This window comes from Ahaetulla prasina, chromosome 1, assembly GCF_028640845.1.
Source record: "Ahaetulla prasina isolate Xishuangbanna chromosome 1, ASM2864084v1, whole genome shotgun sequence".
Classification (NCBI taxonomy): domain Eukaryota; kingdom Metazoa; phylum Chordata; class Lepidosauria; order Squamata; family Colubridae; genus Ahaetulla; species Ahaetulla prasina.
The window spans coordinates 124,850,073-124,874,728 of NC_080539.1; the positions used below are offsets into that span (position 1 = coordinate 124,850,073).

The following is a 24,656-nucleotide window of genomic DNA, read 5'->3' on the forward strand; positions in this document are numbered from 1 at the left end:
CACACTTACTGACATCCAGTGCAGGCCTATAACATTCACTTTATACTCCTAACACTTTAGTGTGACTGAACAAACAGGCCACTGCATTTTATTTCTACATAGACTTCCTATATGCTATATACGTACTATACAGTATATATATAGCATACATGTAGTTAATATGCTATATTACAGTAGTCTCAACATGTAATGATAAAGCCATAAACTGATGTGAGATCAACAAACCGCAAAAGTAAGCCTAAAAACAGTATATCAGCCTGAACTAGGCAAAGGTCCTCCCGATTCCAGTTTCCTGCTGCCCATCCAGGACAACTCTCAAGCAATAGCAGAAGTGTATTACAGTTTCCTGAAATGCAGTGGAAAAATTCTAGGCCTGTCGTTATTATAGGGATAGTTTTCCATTTACCATAAGGGAGGCCTATGAGGTGAAGATGGCAGTAAAATGACATGACTGTTGCAACTGACCAATAGAGACCAAGTCTGATTGGCTTAGGGGTTTCTTCCTCACTTACGTTAAATTTCAACTTGAATTTCAGACACAGCTCTATTTTTCTTTAAAACTGATTGCAAAGCTTTGCAAAAATTACTACTGGCCCATTGCAAGCCTCCCCATACAATTCACAAAACAGGTGCTACCATCTACTTCATAATCAAAAAGAGGAAAGTAAGTCAGAGGCAACTTTCTGATTTACTGTTGTCCTAGAAGGGGTGAGGACAGGTCTATTCCATTCTTTTTGCTTCAGATTTTGTAAGATTTAAACCTACCAAAAAAAATCATGTCTACAAAAAAAATCATTATTTTTTCCCTTTGCTTTTGTTAGTTTGTTTTATCCATCACTACTATTTTTCAATATTATAACTTTTATCTGTGAATATCCAAGTCCTGCCTTGTGGAAAACTAATTACTGAACCACTGAGAGCTTCATAATGTCCTGCATTAAAGTCCTGAGCATCATACATAATGCATAGGAAGCTTTCTCTGCACTCTGATTACAGCACACTGTCATTAAGCGAGCAAATTAAAGATGTGAATAATTCACTGGCTGGGCTTATTGTCAGTGCTGCATTGTGAAATTAGAATTTCTAATAAGTACTGCAATTTTTAACCCAATTAACACAGAGAACATCTTGAGTCTGATTAGTGCAATAAAATTTATTACCTTATTCGTTGGCTGCAAAACAGCCAGGCTAAATACTGTTTTTAATTATCCAGCATTTGGAGCTTCTATTCTAAAGTCATAGTTTTAAAAAAAAACACTGTGGTTTTAAACACAATTTCTAATATTTGAACTACAGTCAAAACATGCCTTTTATAATACATCCAAATACAGCATTATCTACAGTATAGCATAGCCAACCGTTTAAGAAAAGGAGGTTTTTGGTACATATGCAGTAAGGCTTGGCGTCCAATTTTTGCACTAAACATGATGTCACAAACCCTGCTAACTTGACTGCTTCGTTTTCTTTGAAAAGCTGAGAAGAATCCCTGACAAAGTATTGTTTACAAATCAGGCATTCCTAATGCAAATTAAATACAGGGATCCATGAAGCATATCTAAGGCATCCTTGATGCCGCTTCCTCGTAGCATTAAGATTGAAAAAGAAAACATTTTCAAACCCAACAAGAACACCCACCAAACAGTTAGCTTACCTCTGATCTCTGCCTTCTACGAAGACCCCGACCAATACCAACACCTTCTTTCCTACTAAATCCAACTCCAGCACACTGCTCCTTAGCAGACACACTGAATCTGCTGTCTTGAAGAGAATATATCAGCCGGAATGCAGCCTTTCTGTCAATATGCTCTCCCCGCTGGTGGTTTTTTGTTTTTTTTTAATGTCAAAGAGCAACAAAAGTTCAACACATCCATTCCACCGCTGGCCGTTGCTAATCCACTATGGATTCTGTTGTCTAGATTCATCATCCAGAGGAACTTTAAAAAGCTGAGTTGGAAAAGGGGATAAAAGGAACCACTAGCTACAGTTTAGATCTTTAACAGGGGGTTTTCTTCTGGCTCCCCGATTATGCCTGAAGCAATTACCTGAAATCTTTGTTTGGGAGATGTTTTGGCTTCGTCATGCAGAAAAGAGAGAGAGGGAGGGGGAGAGAGAGAGAGAGAGAAGAAAGGTAGAATAAAAATCAGACCGACCCAAGGTGGAGGGGAGAGAAAAAGAAGCTGTCAATGCAGAAAAATCTGCATATGGTAATCAGTTACCCCAGTACAGATTTATTTAACCATGGCAACTTACAAATTGAAAAAGAATAGAGAGAGACAGATTGCCTTACACTCTTAAAGCAAAAGCATCTACTTAACTGTTAAAAAAATGGTTTGCTAAGTTGCACAACTTATTTTACTTTCTGTTGTGGAACGTGGTAAGTTACCTTCATTATCAGAAGAAAAGTTTTCTTTCGGTGTTCTTTGTATCAGTATGCCAGAAGACAGAATTAGTAATTTGAAAAGTTTTAAGATAGAAGGATTTTCAAATAATCACACTCTGCTCACTGGAAATCGGAAAATTTTGGATTGTTCACAGCACAATCCTAAATGAGTGGTACGAAAGGAGTGCAAGTGACAAAAATTTGCTACTTCTCACGTAGCCACCTCTAAGTCAGATAAGGTAGAAGAGGGTATTGCTTTCTTCTGATTCTGCGTGAACACTTTTTAAAAACATTTTATAAAATTATTTTTACATCCAACTTCCAGAACGCAGTGGCAAAACGAACAATTGAGAGAATATAAAGAATCCAGGGAATCCATCGATGTAGCAATCTGACTTTAGATTGTCAACAACTTTCTGAAGTGCACCATTCCATTCCTCGTTCCTGGAAGATGTGCTCTGGAACATCTAGGTCATCCAAGCAGTAAAAATACCATCACCATCAGTAGAGTGCAAAATGTTTTATTGTGCGGGCTGGCTTTCTGCATTGTACTCAAGCATGCTTTATCTAAAGATGGTCTTATTAAATTAAACCAGTTGGCTTGGGCCACATATCATGCTAGAGGTCTTCCAACTTTTTAGATTGTGGAGCCAATCAGTTAATACGCTCGAATTTCTAGAAGCCATAATGAAGAGAGAAAGCTCTATTGAAAGCAAATTAGTTAACTTTGAGTGAACTTTCTGTTAAAATGTTAATCTGTCAAAGAGCCCCATCAAGTTCTCAGAACACAATTTGAAAACACATGCGTTTTGCCCCAAACCAAGATTGTGTTTATACACCACAATAAACTAAAATCAAATAATCCACGTTAAGACTTGTAGCAAAGTGCATAAATGCAATTTCTTAACCCGTTCAACCTTCCAAAGTTGTTATCAGTGTAGGATAATTGCAGCTTGAAGTTTACACATTTTTTTATCAGTTTTTCAGGAGAGCTAGCTGCTTCCATCTGTTGATGTGATTATACTGACAAACTGTTCATTTGAAAAAGGAGATTATTTATCTAGATGAAATATGAGACTGAATATTCACATGGCTGGCAAAATCCCCATGCTTGTTCAGGAGAAATTTTTACCAGTTAAGTATGAAGAACTTTTCCCTCTCCAGATTTAGATGCATGACTGCTCCAAGCCTCAACAATGATTGTGTTGGCCAAGGCTGCTGCAGATTAGTTTTGTAACATCTGGAGAGCTACCTGTTCCTCACCCCTGGGTATAACACCTATCTATAACATGGCATTTTAAAAATTGAAAGGACAGTTATTTGTTAATTGCACACAATACTCTGAAACATTGTTTGGTATTGTTTTAAAAGCATGTAGATATTTGGAAGGCTAGCAGTGCATCACTAGCTCTGAGTGTTGCTTCCAGGTAGCCGTCAAATAAATGGGACCTGGACAATATCTAACTTTTATATTTTTTCAATAAGATATAGTTTTAATTACATTTGGTATGGAAAAAGAGATGTAAACAAAATTAAATCTAAAAGACAAAAACACCTTTTTACAACCCTGTAATCCTTTAGTTTGGGATAGAATCAGGGTGACTGGATGGAGCGGAGTGTTTACTGGCCGGATGCCCTTCCTGATGTCATGTGGCATTTGCAGCAGATATTTTTTCTTTGCGCCCTAGGATTCCAAAAGACAAATAACTCAAGAAAATCAGACTTGGGTTCAAGAAAGTAGGGACAACCAAAAGGTTCAGTGCACTATTTGCCTCAACCTACATGACCTAATTTGCAAAACCATGGGTTTGAACAACCTAATTTTCCTAGTTTGAGTCTCAATCATATTTTAGCCTATTTATTCATCCCATTTGAGTCTCAATCATATTTTAGCCTAGTGTATTGTACAAACACAGACAGCATTGACAGCTGTAAACCATGATACAATATACAGCTGAAATTAACAGCTGTACTCATACAAGGCAAGCTAAAAGCAAACAAACCTCATTGCCTGTTGTTATGCTTTGTGAACTCACTCACTGTATCTGGAATTCAATCACTCCATCTCCATCAGCAAATGCATGGACTTACGTTGTACATACAACTGCAGGACCCATGGCCAGCTGTATATCTTTATGTCGTAATTTTCTACAGAATAACCACAATTGAGCCCAAAATTTCTGTTATGTAAGACATTTATTAAGTGAATTTTGCCCCATTTTATGACCTTTCTTGACTCAGTTGTTAAGTGAATGACTGCAGTTGATAAGTTTGCAACTTGGTTATTAAGTGAAGCTGCATTCCCCATTGACCTTGCTTGTCAGAAGTTTGCAAAAGGTAATCACATGACTCCAGGACACCACAATGGTCATGAATATGAATCTGTTGCCAAGCACCTGAATTTTGATCACATGATCATGGGGATGCTTGCATTGAAAAACAGCAATAGGTCACTTTTTTTCAGTGCCATTGTAATCTTGAATGGTCACTCAATGAACTGTTGTAAGTTGAGCACTACCTGTACTAGGGTCAGCTCAGCATGCATACAGGTAGTCCTCGACTTACGACAGTTCACTTAGTGACCATTCAAGGCGACTGAAAAAAAGTGACTTATGACCATTTTCACACTTATGACCATTGCAGCATCCCCAGGGTCATGTGCTTTGCATTCAGATGCTTGACAACTGGTTCATAGTTATAAGGGTTGCCACATCCTGGGGTCATGTGATCATATTTTGCTATCTCCTGACAAGCAAATTCAATGGGGAAACACTTAACAAACCGTATTATTAATTTTACAACTACGATTCTCTTAACAAACGTGGCAAGGAAAGTCGTAAAATGGGGCAAAGTCCGCTTCAGTTTTCTCACTTAGCAACATAACTACTGGACTCAACCATGGTCCTAAGTCGAGGGCTGCCTGTAGTCCGAAGCATCAACCCTACCTATGATTTCCACTTTGAACGAACAGTGTAAAGCTAGGTAAACTTAGCCCCGTGTTAGTATAAACCAGGAGAGAATTCTGGGAGTTGAAGTCCACCAGGCTTAAAGTTGCCACGGTTGGAAACCCTTGGTATAAACGAACGGTGAACTAACCCAACTGTCCTAATATTCCTTTTTACTTACTCTTTTCATGTATCCAAATTATGTTTATAGCTTTACCTGTTATCTTATATATGAGTGACATAAATAAATAAACTAACTAACTAACTAACTAACTAACTAACTAACTGCTGGGATTCACATGTTCTTACCAATTTAGCAAACCGGCTGGGATCGCAACTGATCACCAGCCGACCGCAATTCTCTCTTAAGAGTGAAAACCGAGAAATCCCTTCTTGGTGGAACTTCCGGCATTTACTGATCAGCGGAAGGAAAGAGCATCTCAAGAAGCCACTCGGGTTTCAAAAGCAACCCAGCAGGTCACCCGAGCCTTCCCCCGCGACCGCCTCCACTCGGAAACTCCCACGGGAGAAAGACACCGCCTGAAGCGGGAAAAAGGGGAAAAGCTTCTGAATGGAAGCTCCTCTGACCAGTGAGAACGTGATACGTCATAATGCCCCTTCTTCCTCTGAGCACGCGCAGTAGCGCGGGGCCGCTTCCGCGCGGGAATTACGGAGCAGCGGCGGCGGCGGCTGCGGGATATGCCGCTGCAGTTTCTTCCGCGGAAGAAAGTGTGATGGTGGGGGAGGATCGGCGTTGTGCAAGCTACGCCCCCACCCCGTTAGCCTCTGAGCAGGTTAGAGGGCGCGCAGCTTTTGTCCCAGGTACCTTCGTTTTGCATGTCCGGTTTTTAAAGCGCGTTTCGGGATTTGTCCTCCGCCAGCGATTATTTGCAGCCCCGATTTACGTTTGCTGTTTTATGGACTGGTGTATGTATTATTTGTCCTTCAATTGTCTTGGACTACCAGTTCTGTGGCTCCCGATTCACATGAGGAAATAATGACTAGCAGTGACGGGAGTGGGAATCCTGTACAGCTAGTCCTGGACTTTACAACAGTTCATTTAGTGACGGTTCAAAGTTACAATGTCACTGCAAAGAGTGACTGATGACCATTTTTCACGCTTATAACCGTTGCAGCATCCCAGAGGTCATGTGGTCAAAATTCAGACAGATGGCAACTGACTCACATTTATGATGGTTGTCCCAAAGGTGCTGTTTTTTTCTGGTTTTTCTTCGAAGACGTTTCGCTTCTCATCCAAGAAGCTTCTACAGCTCTGACTCCATTTCCCACCATCTGGTCAGACCTGAAGAAGCTTCTTGGATGAGAAGCAAAATGTCTTCAAAGAAAAAACAGAAAGTCCAATTGCCTCTTGAAAAAGCACCTTTGGGACAACCATGACCTGGATGACTGAGAATCTTCATAGACATTTAATGATGATTGCAGTGTCCCGGGATCATGTGATCACTTTTTGGTGACCTTCTGGCAAGCAAAGTCAATGGGTAAGCCAGATTCACTTAACAACCCTGTAACTAACTTAACAACTGCCATGATTCACTTAACAACTGTGGCAAGATAGGTTGTAAAACGGCAAAATTTATTTAACATGTCTTGCTTAGCAACATAAATTTTGAAATCAGTTGTGATCATAAGTCGAGGACTACCTGTATAAATCAGGTTGGACAAAAGTGTGATAGGTTGTCTCCATCTTTTAGGAAGTCTAACCTTCTAGCAGTTTCCACTTTTCAAAAACCTCAGATTAACAACCAGTCTTTGACTATTATTGGTTAAGAGTCACCAAAATACATTTTCCTGGGAATATCTGTATTGAGTAAGGAGTATTTCTTTATAGATATATTTCATAGAATCATGGCTCAAAATATAGGGTCTGTAATCTGAAATTTAGATTAATTTGAATATGAACAAGGAGAAAAATTACCTTGCTTTGGACTTCATTTCCCATACTTTCTTGCAACAGCTGTGCTGACTGGGAATTTAGAGAGCATTATAGTAGTACTGAAAGTCACTCACTATCTAAAGTTACTTAAATGGATTTCATTTTTAACCTAACAGTTTTCTGTTTTCTTAAATAATAAAAGGCCATATAAAGTGTTCACTGTTAGCAGTATCAAATTGTGAATTAACTTACAACCTACCCAATTTAAGACACTTTAAATTTAAGGGGATAGTTTTAATAAAATATCTAGAGGTATTTTTTGTTGCTTTTGTCATGGAGCAAAAAGAATTAGCAAAGATATGAATATACTTTTCTGATCAAATATGTATTTTGTTCTGGTACAGAGACACTCTAGTACAAATGTGTGTCACCTGTCAAATAATCATTGTTAGTACATATAGTAGTAGTCTGGCTCTTGGGCTCTGAACTGATAACTAAACTGAAATCCTATGTCAGAGAAGGTAGGCAGCTATGTCTATGAATCTGAAATTTAGCTGCTAAAAGTCACATCCAGCTTTTCAATATCATAGTCACTGCCTGGAAAGATTCCAGAATGAAACCCATTAGTTAAGAGTATACCAGTTTGAAGCCTATGTAAAGATTTTTGTTCTGATTAAAATAAATTGAGAAAGGAAATATGAACAGACACTTGAAACAAAGCAAGGGTACCCCCCACTGTCCCTTATCTCTTTCATGCTGGAATTTCACTTAAACTGATGGTGGAAAATCAGCATAGGATGGAACTGGTGGAAAATTTGTCTTTTAATTCCATTTGCAAGTTCACTTATCTTTTCTTTTATGTACACTGAGAGCACATATGCACCAAGACAAATTCCTTGTGTGTCCAATCACACTTGGCCAATAAAAATTCTATTCTATTCTATTCTACTTAGAATTGCTGTCTCCCTAAAAAATAATGCCATTTCTTCTATATGTACATCCCTAGTGGAAAATATTTATTGGACTATTATAGTTTGTTCAAATTTACAAAAGCAAAATCATCACAAGCTAGTTATTATTTATGCATGTATTAAAGTAGCTTGAGATTCCCCGAGAGAGAATAAAAATAGACGGCAAATTTTAAAAATTCATAAGAAATTAATAAGTAACAATCCCAAGAATAGAAGAAAATGTATCGCCAAGATTAAATTTGTAATGAATAAACTTGAGAAAAATGAAAAGGTCTCTTGGGGACAGAAAAGACAGTCAGGTGGGAACCTGACAGAACTAATCGAGAACTTCTCAAGTTGAGGAACCGCTGAGGAAGCCTATCTTTTTTGTAGGTATTATCATAATCTCTGATAATGGAGACATTCCAGAAGCTCCTCCTCAGAATGTCATATCTACCTCAGTAACATAACATAAATATTGAATTATGGCATTGTAAAGAACTTGCATCTGTTGGACCTGCTGATGTAGTTCATATGTAACATTAAGGGTTGGCTTGTTAAATCATAGCTGATTTAAGGTAAAATTGGCTGGGCTGTAAATTTATTCATTATAGCAGAAAGTCAGGATATAAATTGAATAAAAAATCACACTGGTCTCAAAGGACAAACAAAAGCTGCACAATGGCGTGACAAAATATGTAAACTCTGTGAATTGATGCTCTACTGATTAATTAAAAAGGAAATAAATGCTCATAGTCTCATGGCTATGTAAAAAGAAAAGAAGGAAACATATAAATGCTCAGCATCAATCTTATAATTATTATGACTGCTGTTTATTTGGTTTTCCCCAGCAAGATGGAGTATGTTGTACTATAACCTCCATTACCCATCTAACTTGAAAATTGGTTGTGAATGATGAGATTTCTACTGCAATAAATCTGGAAAATAACTGTAAATATTAATCTACAGCTAGTTTAATGTTATGTTTGAGCTGACACAATGAATTTAGTTGATAGTTTTGGGATTCTTACGTACTCGGATGCTCAGCTGATTTGAAAACTTATTGTGCCTTGACATATTTCTAAGTCCTTGTGGGAAATCTATTACATTCTGCTTTAATAGGTAAGATTTAGTTCTGATAATTCAAAGAAACCAAACGTGGAAAAATGTATGCTGCATGTTTTTATTTTTCCAGGGAAAAGCGTGAACAATGGATGATGACTCCAGCACTCACTCCGTGCCTTCTTCATTTACTGACAGCTTAGAGGCCGCAATGGAAATAGAAGGACATTACTCCCAAGTTCTTTCTTTCTCCTGTGTCTCAGACCTTAAAAGTGAAGGAAAAAGCTTTTCTCCTGATTCTTATTTAGCAAGTGGTTCTCTTAAGAGGTATGTAAAACCTAAAATGCTGCTCATGGGACTTTTATTTTGAACATACTATTAGACAGGCTGGATTTTACTAAGAATGTTCCAGTATCATAATTACTTGGAATAGTATTAAAATCCCTGGTGTGTGAGTATGTTCAGAACTGAGAATTTGGAATGTTTAATTAGCTTCTTCTAACAGCTGCTGTGTGCCACTATGATCCCATTAGTGTTTTCGGCTTTTGTTTGAATAGATCCTGGGGATAATTCTTTATATTGCTGTTATGGAATATCTCTACAATATTTCTTCTACTTAGTTTGGGTTATATGTTATATAATAAACGTATTTATAATGCTGATTTTATATCTAGTACTAGTGATTCAAAGAATTATAACATACAGGCCATGAATTAGTTTTCCTGTAGATCAGGGGTGTCAAACTCAATTTCATTGAGGGCCGCATCAGGGTTGTGTTTGACCTCAGTGGGCTGGAGTGGGCGTGGCCAGAATGAGCGTGGCCAGCTTGACATCACTCATGTTGGGGATGCCTGTGGTGGCCCAAGCGCTCTGCCAGTGAAAATGGGCCCCCAAGCTCCGTTTTCATCTGGGATGGCCTCCTGCAAACCTCTGCCAGCAAAAACAGATTGGGGAGCCTTCATGAGCTCTGTTTTCAGCTAGGACAGCCTCCTGCAACCCTTTGCCAGCGAAAATGGAGCACATGGCCCTCCCTAGCTGCATTTTTGCTGGCAGAGGCACCGCGAGCCAGTCCTTTGCTATTTCCAGGGCGGCTCAATGGGCCAGATCTAAGCACCCCGTGGGCCAGATCCAGCCTCTGGGCCTTGAGTTTGACACCCCTGCTGTAGATAATTTATGTGGTTGTTCTGTATATAAAAATTCCCTGAGCTAGAGATCCACTTCCTGAGATCCCTATGCATTTCATGTTAAGAAATTTGCTTATACAGTACTGCAAAGCTAATCATTTATGGGGTACATGAAGTAATTCAAGCAGCAAATAAATAGTTACATTTCAATTAGATTTTTTAATATATACACAGTTTAGTTTTAAATGGCCTTCTAAAATAGAGTGCATACGAAGACATACACCAGGGGACATATAACAATTATCTTGGTCACCAATGTGCAAAGCTATGATATAGTAATAAAATACAAATTGAATAGATGTGTTCAACCTTCCAGTTGGGGCAAATATTGGAATTAGTTGTAAAATGAAGTTCCAGCTTACCTGGAGGGGGCCCAGTCAAAGAATGTCAATGGATGTTGCTTAAGGAACTATAAACAATATTAAATTTGTTTCTTAGGAATTTACTGGGACTGGATCCCTTTCCAATTGATTATGAAAAGGACATTGTGGAATTATTTGATTTTCAATGGGTTACTGAAATTGCTTTAGTTGAATCTTGTACGTTTCTCTTTGGATTACTGAGGTATGATATTATTATTTATTTTATTCATTAAACATGAAATTCAGTCAAGTGAACATTTAAAAATGTATCACAAATATTATTGACTGGCGCTGATAATTGATACGGGTTGCTGCCAGCATCCTAGGTATCAACCAAGTATCTTCTTTAAATGTACAGTGTTCCAAGTAGCACTGTTTTTTGTAGTTCCACTGGTGGTATTGCAGGAAGCTGCAATTTCTTGATGTATTTTGTAAAATTTTTGGGCATGGTATCAAGTGCCTCAATGACAGTGGGTATCACTGTTACATGTTTCATGCATAATCATGTAGTTATTTAATTATTATTAAATAATTACGCTGTTGTTGTTATTGTTGTTGTTGTTGTTGTTATTATTATTATTATTATTCCTGGAATATATTGTTGGTTATTATATTGCTCCATATTTCTTAAACCCTACACTATTTTGTTCCAAGTATTTGTTCTGAGGACTTTCACTAACTGTATTATTGACGTCAGGGGTGAAATCCAGCAGATTCTGACAGGTTCTGGAGAACCAGTAGTGGAAATTTTGAGCAGTTCAGAGAACTGGTAGTGGAAATTTTGAGTAGCTTGGAGAACCAGCAAATACCACTTGTGGCTGGCTCCAGAGTGGGGTAGGAATGCAGATTTTGCAATATCCTCCCAGGAGTGGGCAGGGAATGGGGATTTTGCTGTATCCTTCCCCTGCCACGCCCACCAATCCACACTACACTCACCAAGTTACGCCCACAGAACTCGTAGTAAAAAAATTTGGATTTCACCACTGATTAAAGTGCATTGTTAAGGTAAAGGTAAAAGTTCCCCTCACACATATGTACTAGTCGTTCCCAACTCTAGGGTGCGGTGCTCATCTCCGTTTCAAAGCCGAAGAGCTAGTGCTCCGTGGTCATGTGGCCGGCATGACTCACTGCCAAAGGCGCACAGAACGCTGTTACCTTCCCACCAAAGGTGGTCCCTATTTTTCTACTTGCATTTTTTATGTGCTTTCGAACTGCTAGGTTGGCAGAAGCTGGGACAAGTAATGGGAGCTCACCCCATTACACAGCACTAGGGATTCGAACTGCTGAACTGCCGACCTTTCAATCGACAAGCTCAGCGTCTTAGCCACTAAGCCATCGTGTCCCTAAAGTGCATTGTTACTGAACTTTAATGGAAGTTAAAGCTGTTTATAAAAGAAACTCCTAGTAAAGATTGAAGAATCCATCCTTCTCTGAAAAGATGCTTTACCTAGGCTGGCAAGCTTGTTGGCATGATGATTTGCAGAGATAAATGTTTTTTTAAAAGGAAGTCTAACAAGTATAATGTGTGTGCGTATGCGTGTGCTGTATATACAGTATTGGCCAAGTGTGATGGACACACAAGGAATTTGTCTTTGGTGCATAAGCTTCAGTGAAATAAAAAATATAAGTGATAAATCATGGTCATAGTCATCATAAATAGATTCATCATGAATCATAAGATATGACCATAATGTATGGTATCTCTGTGTAAAGATACCTGTATGATTTGAATACAGTATTTGGGTATATACTTTTGTTTTCAATAACATCTTTTTCTTTTAATCCTGACAGACAATTCATATACAGATTAGAAAACCTTGTTCAGTCAAGTTCATCGGACTTTGGTAAATTATAAAATATTTTTAATTTACATGTGCCTTACAAGAGTTTGTACAATAAAATTGTGTGTACACAAAGATAAATACTTGGAGCCTATCCAAGACAGTCATACATATACAGGTATATATGGATATACGTTTAATATGGTAAGCCGGGGTCCCCAACCCCTGGTCCACAGACCAGCACCGGGACGCGTCCTGTTGAGAAGTGGGCCATGCAAGCAGCAGGCGAGCACACAAAGCTTCATTTGTGCATGCATAGGATCGAGATTGCGCAAGCGAAACCATCCGCCACTGCCAGTCCGTGGAGCTAGAAAGGTTGGGGACCACTTGCACAGTAATTCTTCTTGTAATAATTCTTAGACAGCTATGATAAAAAAGTTGGCATCCTATACTGATTCTGGCAATCTAGCCAGAATCAGATATATATTTATATATATTTATATATTTATATATATATTTATTTTTCAGTCAACACTTAAATGTGGGAGACACATTTTGACCCAGTAATTTTGAGGTGTTTTTTTTTTAAAGAAATTATTTTTCTGGACATATTTTTAGTTACACTGTTTTTAGCTTATTATTTGCTACATGTGTGTGAGAGAGAGGTATAATGCCTTAATGTTTCTTCTGGGACAGAAAGAGAGGGGGTAAAGCAAAAGAAATATTATCATCTTGATGCTGTGTGGTATACATAACAAATTTCACAACCCTATTTTTTAAAAAAAACAAAAACCTTAAAAGCAGTGCAGTTATCCAAATAATCTAACAGAAAATTTGAAGCTGATTTGGTACTTCATGTTTTCAATATCAGGAAATGTGAGCAAAACATTACTCATTTAAATACAATTATACTTTTTTGCTTAATAGATAGAGAGGTTGCCAGCATATTCTGAGTGGACAGCCATAAAGCAGAAGCTCCATAAATGCCTTTAAAGATACATACAACATTGATAGGCTTTGAAATGAATATGAGATTAAGAAGCTGTGATGCTCCAGATGTTGCTGAATTAAAATTCCCATTAGTCTCCCACCAATATGGCTAATAGTGAAAGATAAAGGAAACTGTAGCCAATGGGCTCCCCAATCCTGACACAAAAACGTATTTAAACAGCTCCATCACAACCATCAGAGAAAAAAATCATTTGTATGCTTAGGTTGTATAGTGTTTAAGGGACTGGCCTGGAAACCAGGACATTGTGAGTTCTAGTCCTGCTTGGGGATGAAAAACTGGCTGGATGACTGGACCAGTAACTCTCTTTAAGCCCAACTCACCTCAGTTAAGTTAAAGTTATTATTGTGGGGAAAATAGGAGGAGGAAAGAGTATTATATATGTTCACCAGCTTGAGCTACTTAAAAAGTAATAAAGGCAGGATGGATGGATGGATGGATGGATAGATAGATAGATAGATACATCCATCATCTTTTCCCTTCTGTGCCATCTGATTGGATAGTAATACTCTCACAAACGCATACAAACTTTCCCAAGACCCACCATTGAGGAATTCTGGGCACAGAATGACTGAACTGCACCATAGTCCAACAAAACTGGATACTGCAAGATTGTGGAAAGGCTAAGTTCTTTAACTTTTCATATTAGGCACTAAAACAAGCAAAACAAAAAGGGCATTTCTTCATTGGTTCCCAAAGCCTGGAAGGAAAGGCTTAGCCTCAGTGCCTTCTTGTTTCGGAGTTGATGCCTGCTTTGATCCACTTTGTATGTATGTGAAAATGTGCAAAGAAGCCATTTTTCCTCTGCCTCGGTCTTTTTTCAGCTTCTGGCTTATAAAGCTTTTCCAGGAATTGCACAATGTATAATGTGGATTTTAACTGTCTTGCCTTGGGAAAGTGGGCTGCTTGGGTTCAGGCTCCCCACCTTGGCCAAGTGAGGAGTATCAGGGAAAGGAAAAGCAGCCTTTGGCAAAGAACAGGAGAGACCAAACTTGGACTCTTTGCACAGAATGTAAAGGGAGCCCAGGGGTGAAAATTGTGAAAATTGCCAGTGGCAGTCATTGCTAAGGATGATTGCCTTGACTGACATCTTTCCCTCCCCTCCATGTCCCCAAATTTTTCATTCTCCCTCAGCACTTAAGAGAAGAGAGATACTCTCTCTCTCTCTTTTTTTTTTTTACCATTTGTACTCTTGTTTAAGACTGTGGTGGACAATAGTCCAGATTTTGTTTCCCTTGGGAAAACCTCAGCCAGTATGTCTAGGCAAAATGTTAAGAAGTTCACTTCTTTAAGAAGTTCCTGGGTGGATTTCTAGCTTTGGTGCCCGAGCCCTTCAAAATATGCACATTTGTTCACAGCATCCTAAGAGGTCGCAATTGACGATTAAAACCCCTAGTTTATGAATTGGCTTATTCTTGTTAAATTGGTGTAGATGATTCAACTCGGGGTGAATCTAGGGTTGCCCTTAATATGCAATTATGATAATACATGAGGGTGAAGGCTTGTTCTCTGAGCTTCTGGGTTGTTTTCCAAATGTTTCGTTACCAGGCTAGGTAACATCTTCAGCGGAGTTTAGGAGATGTCAGTGTTCTTCTATTTATAAGGGCTTCAAATGTGGGTGTGTCAATCACAAGACCGTCACTTGACACACCCACACCTGAAGCCCTTATAAATGGAAGAATACTGACACTCCCTAAACTCCACTGAAGATGTTACCTAGCCTGGTAACGAAACATTTGGAAAACAACCCAGAAGCTCAGAGAACAAACCTTCACCCTTGTCCTATACCCGAGCTACAGATATTCACCACTATTGCAATGATAATAGGTATTGTTGTTTACCCTTAATGTGAACATCAAGTAAAATTGTGTAGTGCACGAACTCCTTAAGAGCCCATCCTTAATTTCTAATTTATTTTAGGTCAAGCTGCAAACCGTCATTTAGAAGCACATAATATGAGACAAAAATGTGTGGAGTTTCTGCAATATGTGAAAGTTTTCATCTTCAGGTGAGATGTCAAGCGTAAGTCCTGTTTCATCCATTTTGTATATTTTATGTTGTGTGGTACTATGTCTCCATGAATTTTTTCAGGTATCTGGAGCCACATGAAACAGAGGATGAGTTGTTCCATCCATATGAGAAACAAGAAGCACAACTCCCTTCCTTGATTGTTGAAGAACTCTATTCTTTGACGCTGCATATTGGCCGCCTATATGACCTCCCTGCTTGCATTCTAGAAGGAAATACCATTCTGCCTCAAGCAAAGGTTGTCTGTCTTTTTTTTCTTTATAAGTAATATTATCAAACATGAGGATTATACAGAACTACAGAGTTTATTATTTGTAAATGTTGATGATGTACATTGATGAGAAGCCACAGGGGAGTATGATAAGATATGGCACAAAGTCAACTACCATTATCAAGTGATGACCTAAGAGTTGATATTACTAGGGCTTATCTCTTGGCATAGATATGGAATATCTCTAACTTGTAGGCCAGCTCCCAGGAGGTTTCTCATCTTGCCTGTTGAACTTCATACACAGGTCCTGGTCTTTCTTCCCCATTAATTCTGAATTTGGGGAAGATTTTGTCTCTAGTATGCACGTGTGTGAGATACTGTACATTAGGGCAGGGGTCTCCAACCTTGGCAAGTTTAAGACTTGTGGACTTCAACTCCCAGAGTTGAAGTCCACAAGTCTTAAACTTGCCAAGGTTGGAGACCCCTGCATTAGGAGGTCTGCCTTCTAGAATATATATGTCTTTAGGAATAGGTGGATGGGGGATTAATGTCTCTGCTCCTTATTTTCATTCAGTTCCCAAAGTCCCAATCCAAGTTCAGCTTGTTTTCTTCTCCACTATTTTAGGAAATTTTTCACAAGTTTCTCTATGGCTACTAAGATGGACAATCCTACTTCCATAGGACAGTGGACTCGACCCGTATAAAAGTACACAAAGTACTTTGTATCCCCACACTTTCCCTGAACTCGGAAGAGTTGAATTGCCCATCATTGTTTCTCAAAACAATAGAATAGAATAGATTTTTTTATAGACCAAGTGTGATTGGACACATAAGGAATTTGTCTTGGTGCATATGCTCTCAGTGTACATAAAAGAAAAAATACCTTTATCAAGGTACATCACTTACAACACTTAATGATAGTCATAGGGTACAAATAAGTACAAATAAACCAGATGTTCTTGTAGTATATTAAATAATTACTATTGGATATATAGGAAATTCAAAATATTATAGTTTATATGTATGCTGAGATAAAAATGAAAATCATTCCTGAGGGTAAAAAAGAGATAAAGATATACTACATATACAGGGAGTTCTCTTTTAGCAGCTGCTTAGTGACTGCAGTGGTTGGTTCATTTTAAAATCTTGTTTAGTGACTGCAGTTATAATAGTGTTGAAAATGTAATTTTGCAACCAGCTTTTGTATTTATGAGCTTCACAGGTCAAAGGAAACAGAAGTAATATTGTAAGCATAGTTAGTTTCACTTAGAGACCTCTTTCCTTAACTACCAAGTTGTTAGTCCTAGTTGTTACTAAATGAAGACTAATCTGTAGTGGTACTATAATTTTTAAGTGACTGGATACCTATTTACACTACCATAGTAATAATAGGGCCTGATAGTTTTTGTTATTAAAGAATTGTCTTTTCTCTGTTGAGTTCTGTTAAAAGTAACAATATTTGGCATCATTTTAATATTACATGTACGTACTACATTAATTATCAATCTGTTTCCAACACATGGAAGGCCGGTTCATTTTAAAATCTTTATATGTCACAGTGTATTCTGCATATAGAAATTAAAATATAACATGCAGTATTTTTCTTGGATATTTTTAATGTAGTTATTTCCTCCATCATGGCACTTGCTGCATCTGTACATAGACATTCACTGGTCAGTGTTGGAAATCCTCCATCTTCTTGGTGAAAAGATGCAAAGTGAGTCATTTTGTTTATATCCTTTGTGTTATTTGTCATTTGGGATTTGGAAGGATAAATAAAACACATGCAAATAATTGCTAAAGCAATAGTCTTAAGGAGAGTTCATATTCTGTAGTCTTCATAAAGAAGTGTATTTAATATTATGAAATGTGCAGATCCCAGCAGTTGTTAGCCAAGGATCTTACCTGATCCAAACTACTCCTGATTTCGTCCCTCCCAGCCTCAAGCCGTGGTAAGATAAACTATTGCCTTCTTTTCAACTCACTCATCTGCCTACATCCCCCCATCGTTTCCCTTTTGGCCACCTTACACTCCACTGCCTCTGCCACCGCTGATCTGGACAACACAATCTGCTTTCCAAAACCTCTTCAATAGGCTATGCACAATTTGGACAAGAGGTCACCATGGCCTTGGGAAGAAGCCTGGCACGGTCAACACCTGCCTAAAGAAAGAGGCTAGTTGTTATCTCATCAGTAGCAAGAAGACAACAGTGAAGGTTATCTGGGGGTATACGGGTGGCAGAGCCAGCAGAGGTGGGGGGAGATAGGTAGATGGAAGCGCCTGTGGTCATAAATGCTGGAGGGCTGCTAAGTGGCCACATTTTGATTTTGGAGTTGCTGCAATGGCTGTATGTTTAGGGACTGGGTATAACCACCAAATGTTCAGTGTCCCTGTAAGTTTAGTCTCTATACAAATGGTGATACTTCAAGGATTAACTGTACAATTTTCAATGACAAAATTGATCTCAGTTTTAATTAGTGAGTTCTGGCTCTTCTAGCATTTGCTCTGCTTTGATCCCTCCTTATGTGTAGGGCAGGGTGGACAAACACAAGAAAAGTGATGCAGTCTACGAAAGGAAGGGGAGAAGTTGTGGGTTGCATTACTGATTATCAGGCATATTCATCCTTGACTCTCTCTACATGCTGACATTCTTACATCAATCTTCATATTTTTAAATTTGGTACTTGCATTACCTCTGGGATTTTGGTTGGTAGCTGGCGGATCTATTAAGATTCTTAAACCAGGACTTCATGGTCCAGGTTTTAGCAAGTTGACATTAAAATTAAGAATTCAAATTTTCAGGTATAATGGGAAACACTCATTTAAGTATACTACAGTTTGATGAGTTTGTTTACTTTTGCTTGCAAAATTGGGCTTTAAAATGTTTGCATTTATTTATTTACAGTTTTAATTTTTACAGCTATTCATTTGCCCACAGCTCTGTTAAAACCTAAACTTACACAATGGTGGTTAAGACTATTTAGTAACAAATAATTTAAGATTCATGGAGATGCAGTAAAAATATTTCCAAGTAATTCACCAAGAAATAAAAGAGAAACTGAAATATGGAAATAGATTGTGATTCCTGTTACTTTTTGCTATTTAGGGGAAGAGTCCAAACATGTTTTTAAACAATGGAAGCTAAATAAAACAGAAAAGATCAGATTACCATTTTATGTGGATATCTGGTGATTGGGAAGATCAGTCTTCCTCATCCTAGTGCCTGCCAGAATATGATAAACTTAAATTCCTGGTATCCTAAATTAGAAAAATGGCAGTGAATTATGGAGACTGAAGTCTGATATTAGGTTGAAATCCAAACAATATTCTGAAGGAACTAGCTTGGGGATTCCTAAAATAGGTTATTTCTACTTCATTTCTTTTAACTATAATCTTTTAGTCCTCAAATTATAAATTATAAACAGCCTTAATGAGATTGACTCAACTGTGCAGCACCATTTTTAAAAATCAATGAATAACTCAACTGATTTATATAATTTCACAGCAAAACTTCACTTATAAATCAATTAAAAGATCAATGCATCTATCCATTTATTATTTGTCCTATTGATTTAAAATCAATAAACCTTACTGTCCTTTTGATTTTGATGGAATTTCTAACTTAATTCTTTACAAATACATTTGGTTTTCATTGTATTTTGAGAGGGTAAAAGGTTCTTACACATATTGCATGCTCAACAGTCTGTGAATATTAGAGCAGAATTCCAAATTTAACAGTTATCTTTATTAATGAAGTTATAAAAATATTTTGAAGGCACGTAAGTGTAATGTGTGCTCACACGTGATTATGCTGTGGTATTTTTAAAATTATTCATGTAAATTCTCTTAAAATATCCAGAAAAATGCAATGTTTAGAATTACTCATATTCGAAACACATTGTGGAGTCAAAAATGGCTATTCCAAGAGATCCTGGTTACTCTAGCCAATGAAGCGTAAAGATGTACTCAGATTTTTTCAAAAACAATTCCTTGATTGACAACTCCATTTTAAAGGGATCAGTGGTAACCAGACATCATTCAGCACTGATATAGAGTACTGTCAATCTTAGCTGCTCAATGATAGATGAATGCCACTTATTTCTAACTTCTCTATACCTATACTTCCACAAGTTTATTTAATAATTGATAAAAAGGTATGAATTAAGTGACAATAAGGCACCTTATTCACATTTACTCAATATATGTACTGTGTACTCAGACTACCCTAAATATTTGTTCTTGGAGTTGCACAATATACAGGGTTTATATTCTGAACTGGGCAGACACTGAAGGTCACACACTATAGTAGGAAAAGTTTGTTCAGATTCACTGTGAGAGCTAATTTAACACATGGCTGAAGGAGAAAACGCAGGTATTTTCAACATTATATCCATCTTTATTATGTTTTACAATGCTTAATCCCAGATTGCGTCCTTTGTACATTATTTAACAATAAGAATTTAGAGTTTGTAATCAAAAGCTAGTTAGGGTGCTTATGGTCTGAGGAGCTGTTTATGCGGCCATGCCTTCCTTCCAAATATTGCAAGAGCCACGGTGGCGTAGAGATTAGAGTGCAGTACTGCAGGCTACTTCTGCTGACTGCCGGCTGCCAGCAGTTTGGCAGATCAAATCTCACCAGGCTCAAAGTTGACTCAGCCTTTCATCCTTCCGAGGTGGGTAAAATGAAGAGCCAGATTGTTATCGGGGGCAATATGCTGACTCTGTAAACTGCTTAGAGAGGGCTGTAAAAGCACTATGAAATGGTATAGAAGTCTAAGTGCTATTGCTACTGCTTTCATTCCCCCTTCTAAATTTTAGAGTTTCCTTTCAGTAGTCTGAGAGAAAAAGGGACAAAGAGCAGCCTAAGAAACAGCGGTGTTGGGGAAATGCAGAACTCAAACCATCTTCAAATGTAGTTCTCTTATCTCCCAAGCTCCCTTCCTACTCATGAATGTAGTGGTGCTTTCTCAATAATGTTTTCCCTCTCTTCAGTCCTAACTGAACATTAATAGCCAAAGGCATTCCTGTTCCTTTCCCTGTTCCTGAGCAATCTCCAAATGTAAATAGCGTTTTCGCAGAGGCCATTTGAAGCAGGCACCGATGAAGAGAAATTAAGAGTAAAGGAATTCCTATGTGTTGCGATAATAATTTTGGACCAAAGTTAATTATGCTTAGAGGAAACTAACGAAGCTACAGTAATGGAATCAGCATTAATTTCATCATGACCAATTTAGTCTATAAAGCTTCCTGTGTAGATAAGTATGATATGTAATATTTTTAAAAACTTTTTTCTTGGGAAGCAGGGAGGAAATGGTTTTCAATTAAATATTTTGCATGGCCCTACAAGAATCTATATCTAAAACAGGATATAAGACTCTGTTACTGAACCAGCACTGGTCATTTTCATCCTGCTGCAAAGATAGTGATATCAAACTTTTTATTTCATTTATTTATTTATTGTTATGCAGCCTTTTATTATTTTTTAATTAACTCAAGATGGTGAGCATTCTATTTTCCCCACAACGTGAGGTGTATTGTAAGTATTTTCGCCACCTTGTGAGATGGGTTGGGCTGTGAGAGAGTGACTGGTCCAAGATCACCCACAAATGATACATCAAATGATACAAACTTTGAGATTTTCTCTATCATAAATTTAGAAAATGAATGACTATAGCTTTGGTTTGCAGTTGTTTGTTTTTGCATTGAAAACATATTTCTGTTTCTACGTTCATTAATTCGATTTTCTCATTCTATTCGTATTTTCTAGGGCAAACCATATATGCTCACAGATTTACAAATTTAACTGGAGAAAATCTAACCAATATCAGTTTGTTCGAAGATCACTGTGGTAATCTCTTATATGATCTGATAAATTTGTCAGTTAAGAGGTATTCAAAGGTATTGCAATTTTATTCAATATTATGGTAGTATTGCCTAAATTTCTGAGACAGTAGAAATGTATCTATTAATATATATTAAAACAGTGTTTCCCAGATAAATTAATCTTAGTGCTTTTGGTTAGATGCTACTTCTATGAATTCTTCTGTGTGAGGTAGTTAAATGAAAATACAGCTTGAGAAATGCCTTTGTCCAGAAATGAAATCTGTGAACTCTAAAAATGAGCAATGTCTTTGACAAGTGGAAAATTCCAGATGTTTTCCTATGGCCCTAATGCTCTAAAGAGATCAACAGTCTTTAGAATGTGACAGGAAGCAAAAGACCTGGTTACAAGAGTTTTTATATCCATTTATCTCGTAATTTTAGTTGTACATTTATTATAAAATGTGTGAGGAGTGGCATGCCCTCACACACATACAAACATACACACACACACACACACACACACACACACACACACACACACACAATTTTTAGTAGTCTCCTTTTTAAAAAAAAAAATTAAAAGGTTTGTTTGATAAATCATTCTTAGGCATTGTTTCCTTTACCTTCCAAAGTTCCCAAGTGCAAAATAAATTATTCAGCTAATTAATTCTAAACTATCAAATAGGTTAGCCTTGAATTGGGTAAAGGGCAAATCTACGTGACATGTAAAAAGTAAGTATTTATCTTCCAAATGTAATGCAAAATGGAATGAAACTTTTTAAATCTTAAAAGGGGAGTGGTATTCCGTTGCTATATGTGACTACAATACCACCTGCTGGTACATCAAGGTATAACTCATTTGATTAAAGATGGCAGATTAAAAAATTCAGGAAATATTGCATTGCTTCGGAACAATGTAGTGTTTTTATTCCATCACGTATGGCATTAAACTTGTGCATTTATAGGTTCTATCATAAAAATTAGTGTTGAATAATTTGAAAATATTCGTTTATTTAGCAATAACATAGTTTTATCATACTTTCAGGAATAGAGAGTTTATAAAGTTAATGCTGCAGAAATTTCTTAAGAACTATTTATGCAGTCTATGACTTTATTTTTTTCTTTTTCATGCTGATACTGTGGGGAGTAGAAAAAGAAGCTGTTTCTGGTGTGTCCCTTTTATTTGAATTATTCTAAAACCCATGTTGGTTTTCTGCATGATATAGAGTATAACAGGACTTAAGGTTTTAACTATAATGTCAACCATCTTGAATGGTAGCCCTTAATAACTGACACGGTACTTTAAATAACCACAGTACTTAAGAACAAGCTCTGTTGAATTCAGCAAACTGGACACCAAACAAATATAGAGAGGATAAGACCTGTACTTAGTGTATTAGTTTTAAAAGCATTTTTCTAGAATGTATATAAATGTTAAACAAATTTGCTTATGCATTATTTAATAATGGTCAATGTGGCACTTGAAATTTCAAATATAAGCAGATTATTGAAATGTGATTTTTAGGTAGGTCATTCTTCCAAAAATTGTTTCCAGAGTTTCTAGAATGCATCAGGAAGAAGGAAAATTACCTTCTCTAAGTGTTAACAGTAGGACAGTTTCAATAATTTTTCACCAATAAAGAAGCGATCAATTTGTATGAATTGTATTGAGATGAACACTCCTTAAACATTTTCTTAGTATTAGGCACATAAATAATTCCTTGTGGTTTTGACAGATCTAGATAAGTCTCTTTCTATTTTTCTCTAACACACACACATCAGCTCACACCTATCCATTTTCTTCCTTAAAGGGAGTCACTTCTGAAAAATTGCAATAGGCGAAGAAATTATAACACTACAAAGATAATGCACAGACTTTAAATTTGGATTTCAAGCACATGCATACAAAGATCTGGCAGCTTCTTTTTTTCAAAAAGAAAGAAAAAAGAGGAAAGAGAGAGAGAGAGAGAGAGAGAGAGAGAGAGAAAGAAACGTATACTGCTTGCTAGATGGCTTAATCTTTTCATATTTACACTTAAGTATTTCAGTGATATTTTTCAGCTGCTTCCTCCATCTCTGAAGTTTGTTCATGTAGAAATGTTTTCTGCCTTCTCTGAGTTAAAATGTTATTTGTTGCAGGTTAGGCTCTCTGAAGCTCTTATTACTCTCCACTATACTTGTACCTGTATAAAAGAGCTGTGGGTTCTACTTATTCATCTGCTTGACCACAGAAATAAAGCATCTCTTACAGAGGTAGGAAATGTTACATTCCCAGCATGAATACATTTCATGAAACAGATTGCATTGGAAACCTGCAGAAATTCATAGTTTGACAAATATATCAAACTGTTTTATCTACCCCATAGGCAAACTTATATCAAAGGTGTTGCTTCTTTTCCCCCCTGTAAACTTTAAAGAAGTTTATGTTAGTTGACCAGCAGGGTCAAATAATATTCAGCATGGTATTGCTGGATATTATCAGACCAGGAGTAAGGCAACCATCCATTCAGACTTAGTTGTGGAATCATTAGCACAGTAGTAGCTTAAAGAATCAATAGCACAATAAGCTATTCTTTCCACCACTAAGAATTTATAGTTAAAATTTCTGGTATTTGGCCCTGGGGAGGTCAGTCATAAATTAATACTGCACATTCAGACAATCGTCATAGCTTCTTCATAGACTCTATCTTCTCCACACAGCAGGGATTTCACTATTCTAAACTGATTTATATTGTGGCTCATAAAACGTCTGCTTTACTAACAGTACATATATTTGGAATGAGGGCGAATATACGTGTTCCAGGATAATGTTGCAGGATCAAATCTGGGTCGGTCACCAGGACCAGAGGAATGGAATGGAATGGAATAGAATAGAATAGAATAGAATAGAATAGAATAGAATAGAATAGAATAGAATAGAATAGAATAGAATAGAATAGAATCTCAGTGTACATACAAGCAATAAGTGATAAATCTTGATCATAGTCATCATAAAAATACATTCATAAATTCTAAGATACAACACT

The 24,656-nt window shown here is 37.2% G+C and overlaps 1 protein-coding gene and 1 long non-coding RNA gene across 4 annotated transcripts in view; one reads left to right on the plus strand and one right to left on the minus strand.

Moving 5' to 3' along the window:
• LOC131188599 (uncharacterized) overlaps positions 1–5,732 on the minus strand; it is a 44,359-nt gene extending 38,627 nt beyond the window's left edge. The window contains exons 1-2 of the long non-coding RNA XR_009152809.1: positions 5,635–5,732; positions 1,652–1,944 (exon numbers count right to left, since the gene is read on the minus strand). This is a non-coding gene — a long non-coding RNA (uncharacterized LOC131188599). The remainder of the gene's footprint in view (positions 1–1,651; positions 1,945–5,634) is intronic.
• A 242-nt stretch (positions 5,733–5,974) lies between these two features.
• Positions 5,975–24,656, plus strand: part of MMS22L (MMS22 like, DNA repair protein) — a 90,542-nt gene continuing 71,860 nt past the window's right edge. For 2 of the 3 annotated variants that reach the window (XM_058175007.1, XM_058174993.1), the window contains exons 1-9: positions 5,975–6,147; positions 9,365–9,558; positions 10,854–10,979; positions 12,569–12,621; positions 15,488–15,575; positions 15,659–15,833; positions 17,430–17,523; positions 21,575–21,705; positions 23,770–23,883. In XM_058175007.1, coding sequence (XP_058030990.1) covers positions 9,380–9,558; positions 10,854–10,979; positions 12,569–12,621; positions 15,488–15,575; positions 15,659–15,833; positions 17,430–17,523; positions 21,575–21,705; positions 23,770–23,883 — 960 coding nt within the window. In that variant the 5' untranslated portion in view covers positions 5,975–6,147; positions 9,365–9,379. The remainder of the gene's footprint in view (positions 6,148–9,364; positions 9,559–10,853; positions 10,980–12,568; positions 12,622–15,487; positions 15,576–15,658; positions 15,834–17,429; positions 17,524–21,574; positions 21,706–23,769; positions 23,884–24,656) is intronic. The other variant, XM_058175001.1, reaches the window with a different exon arrangement.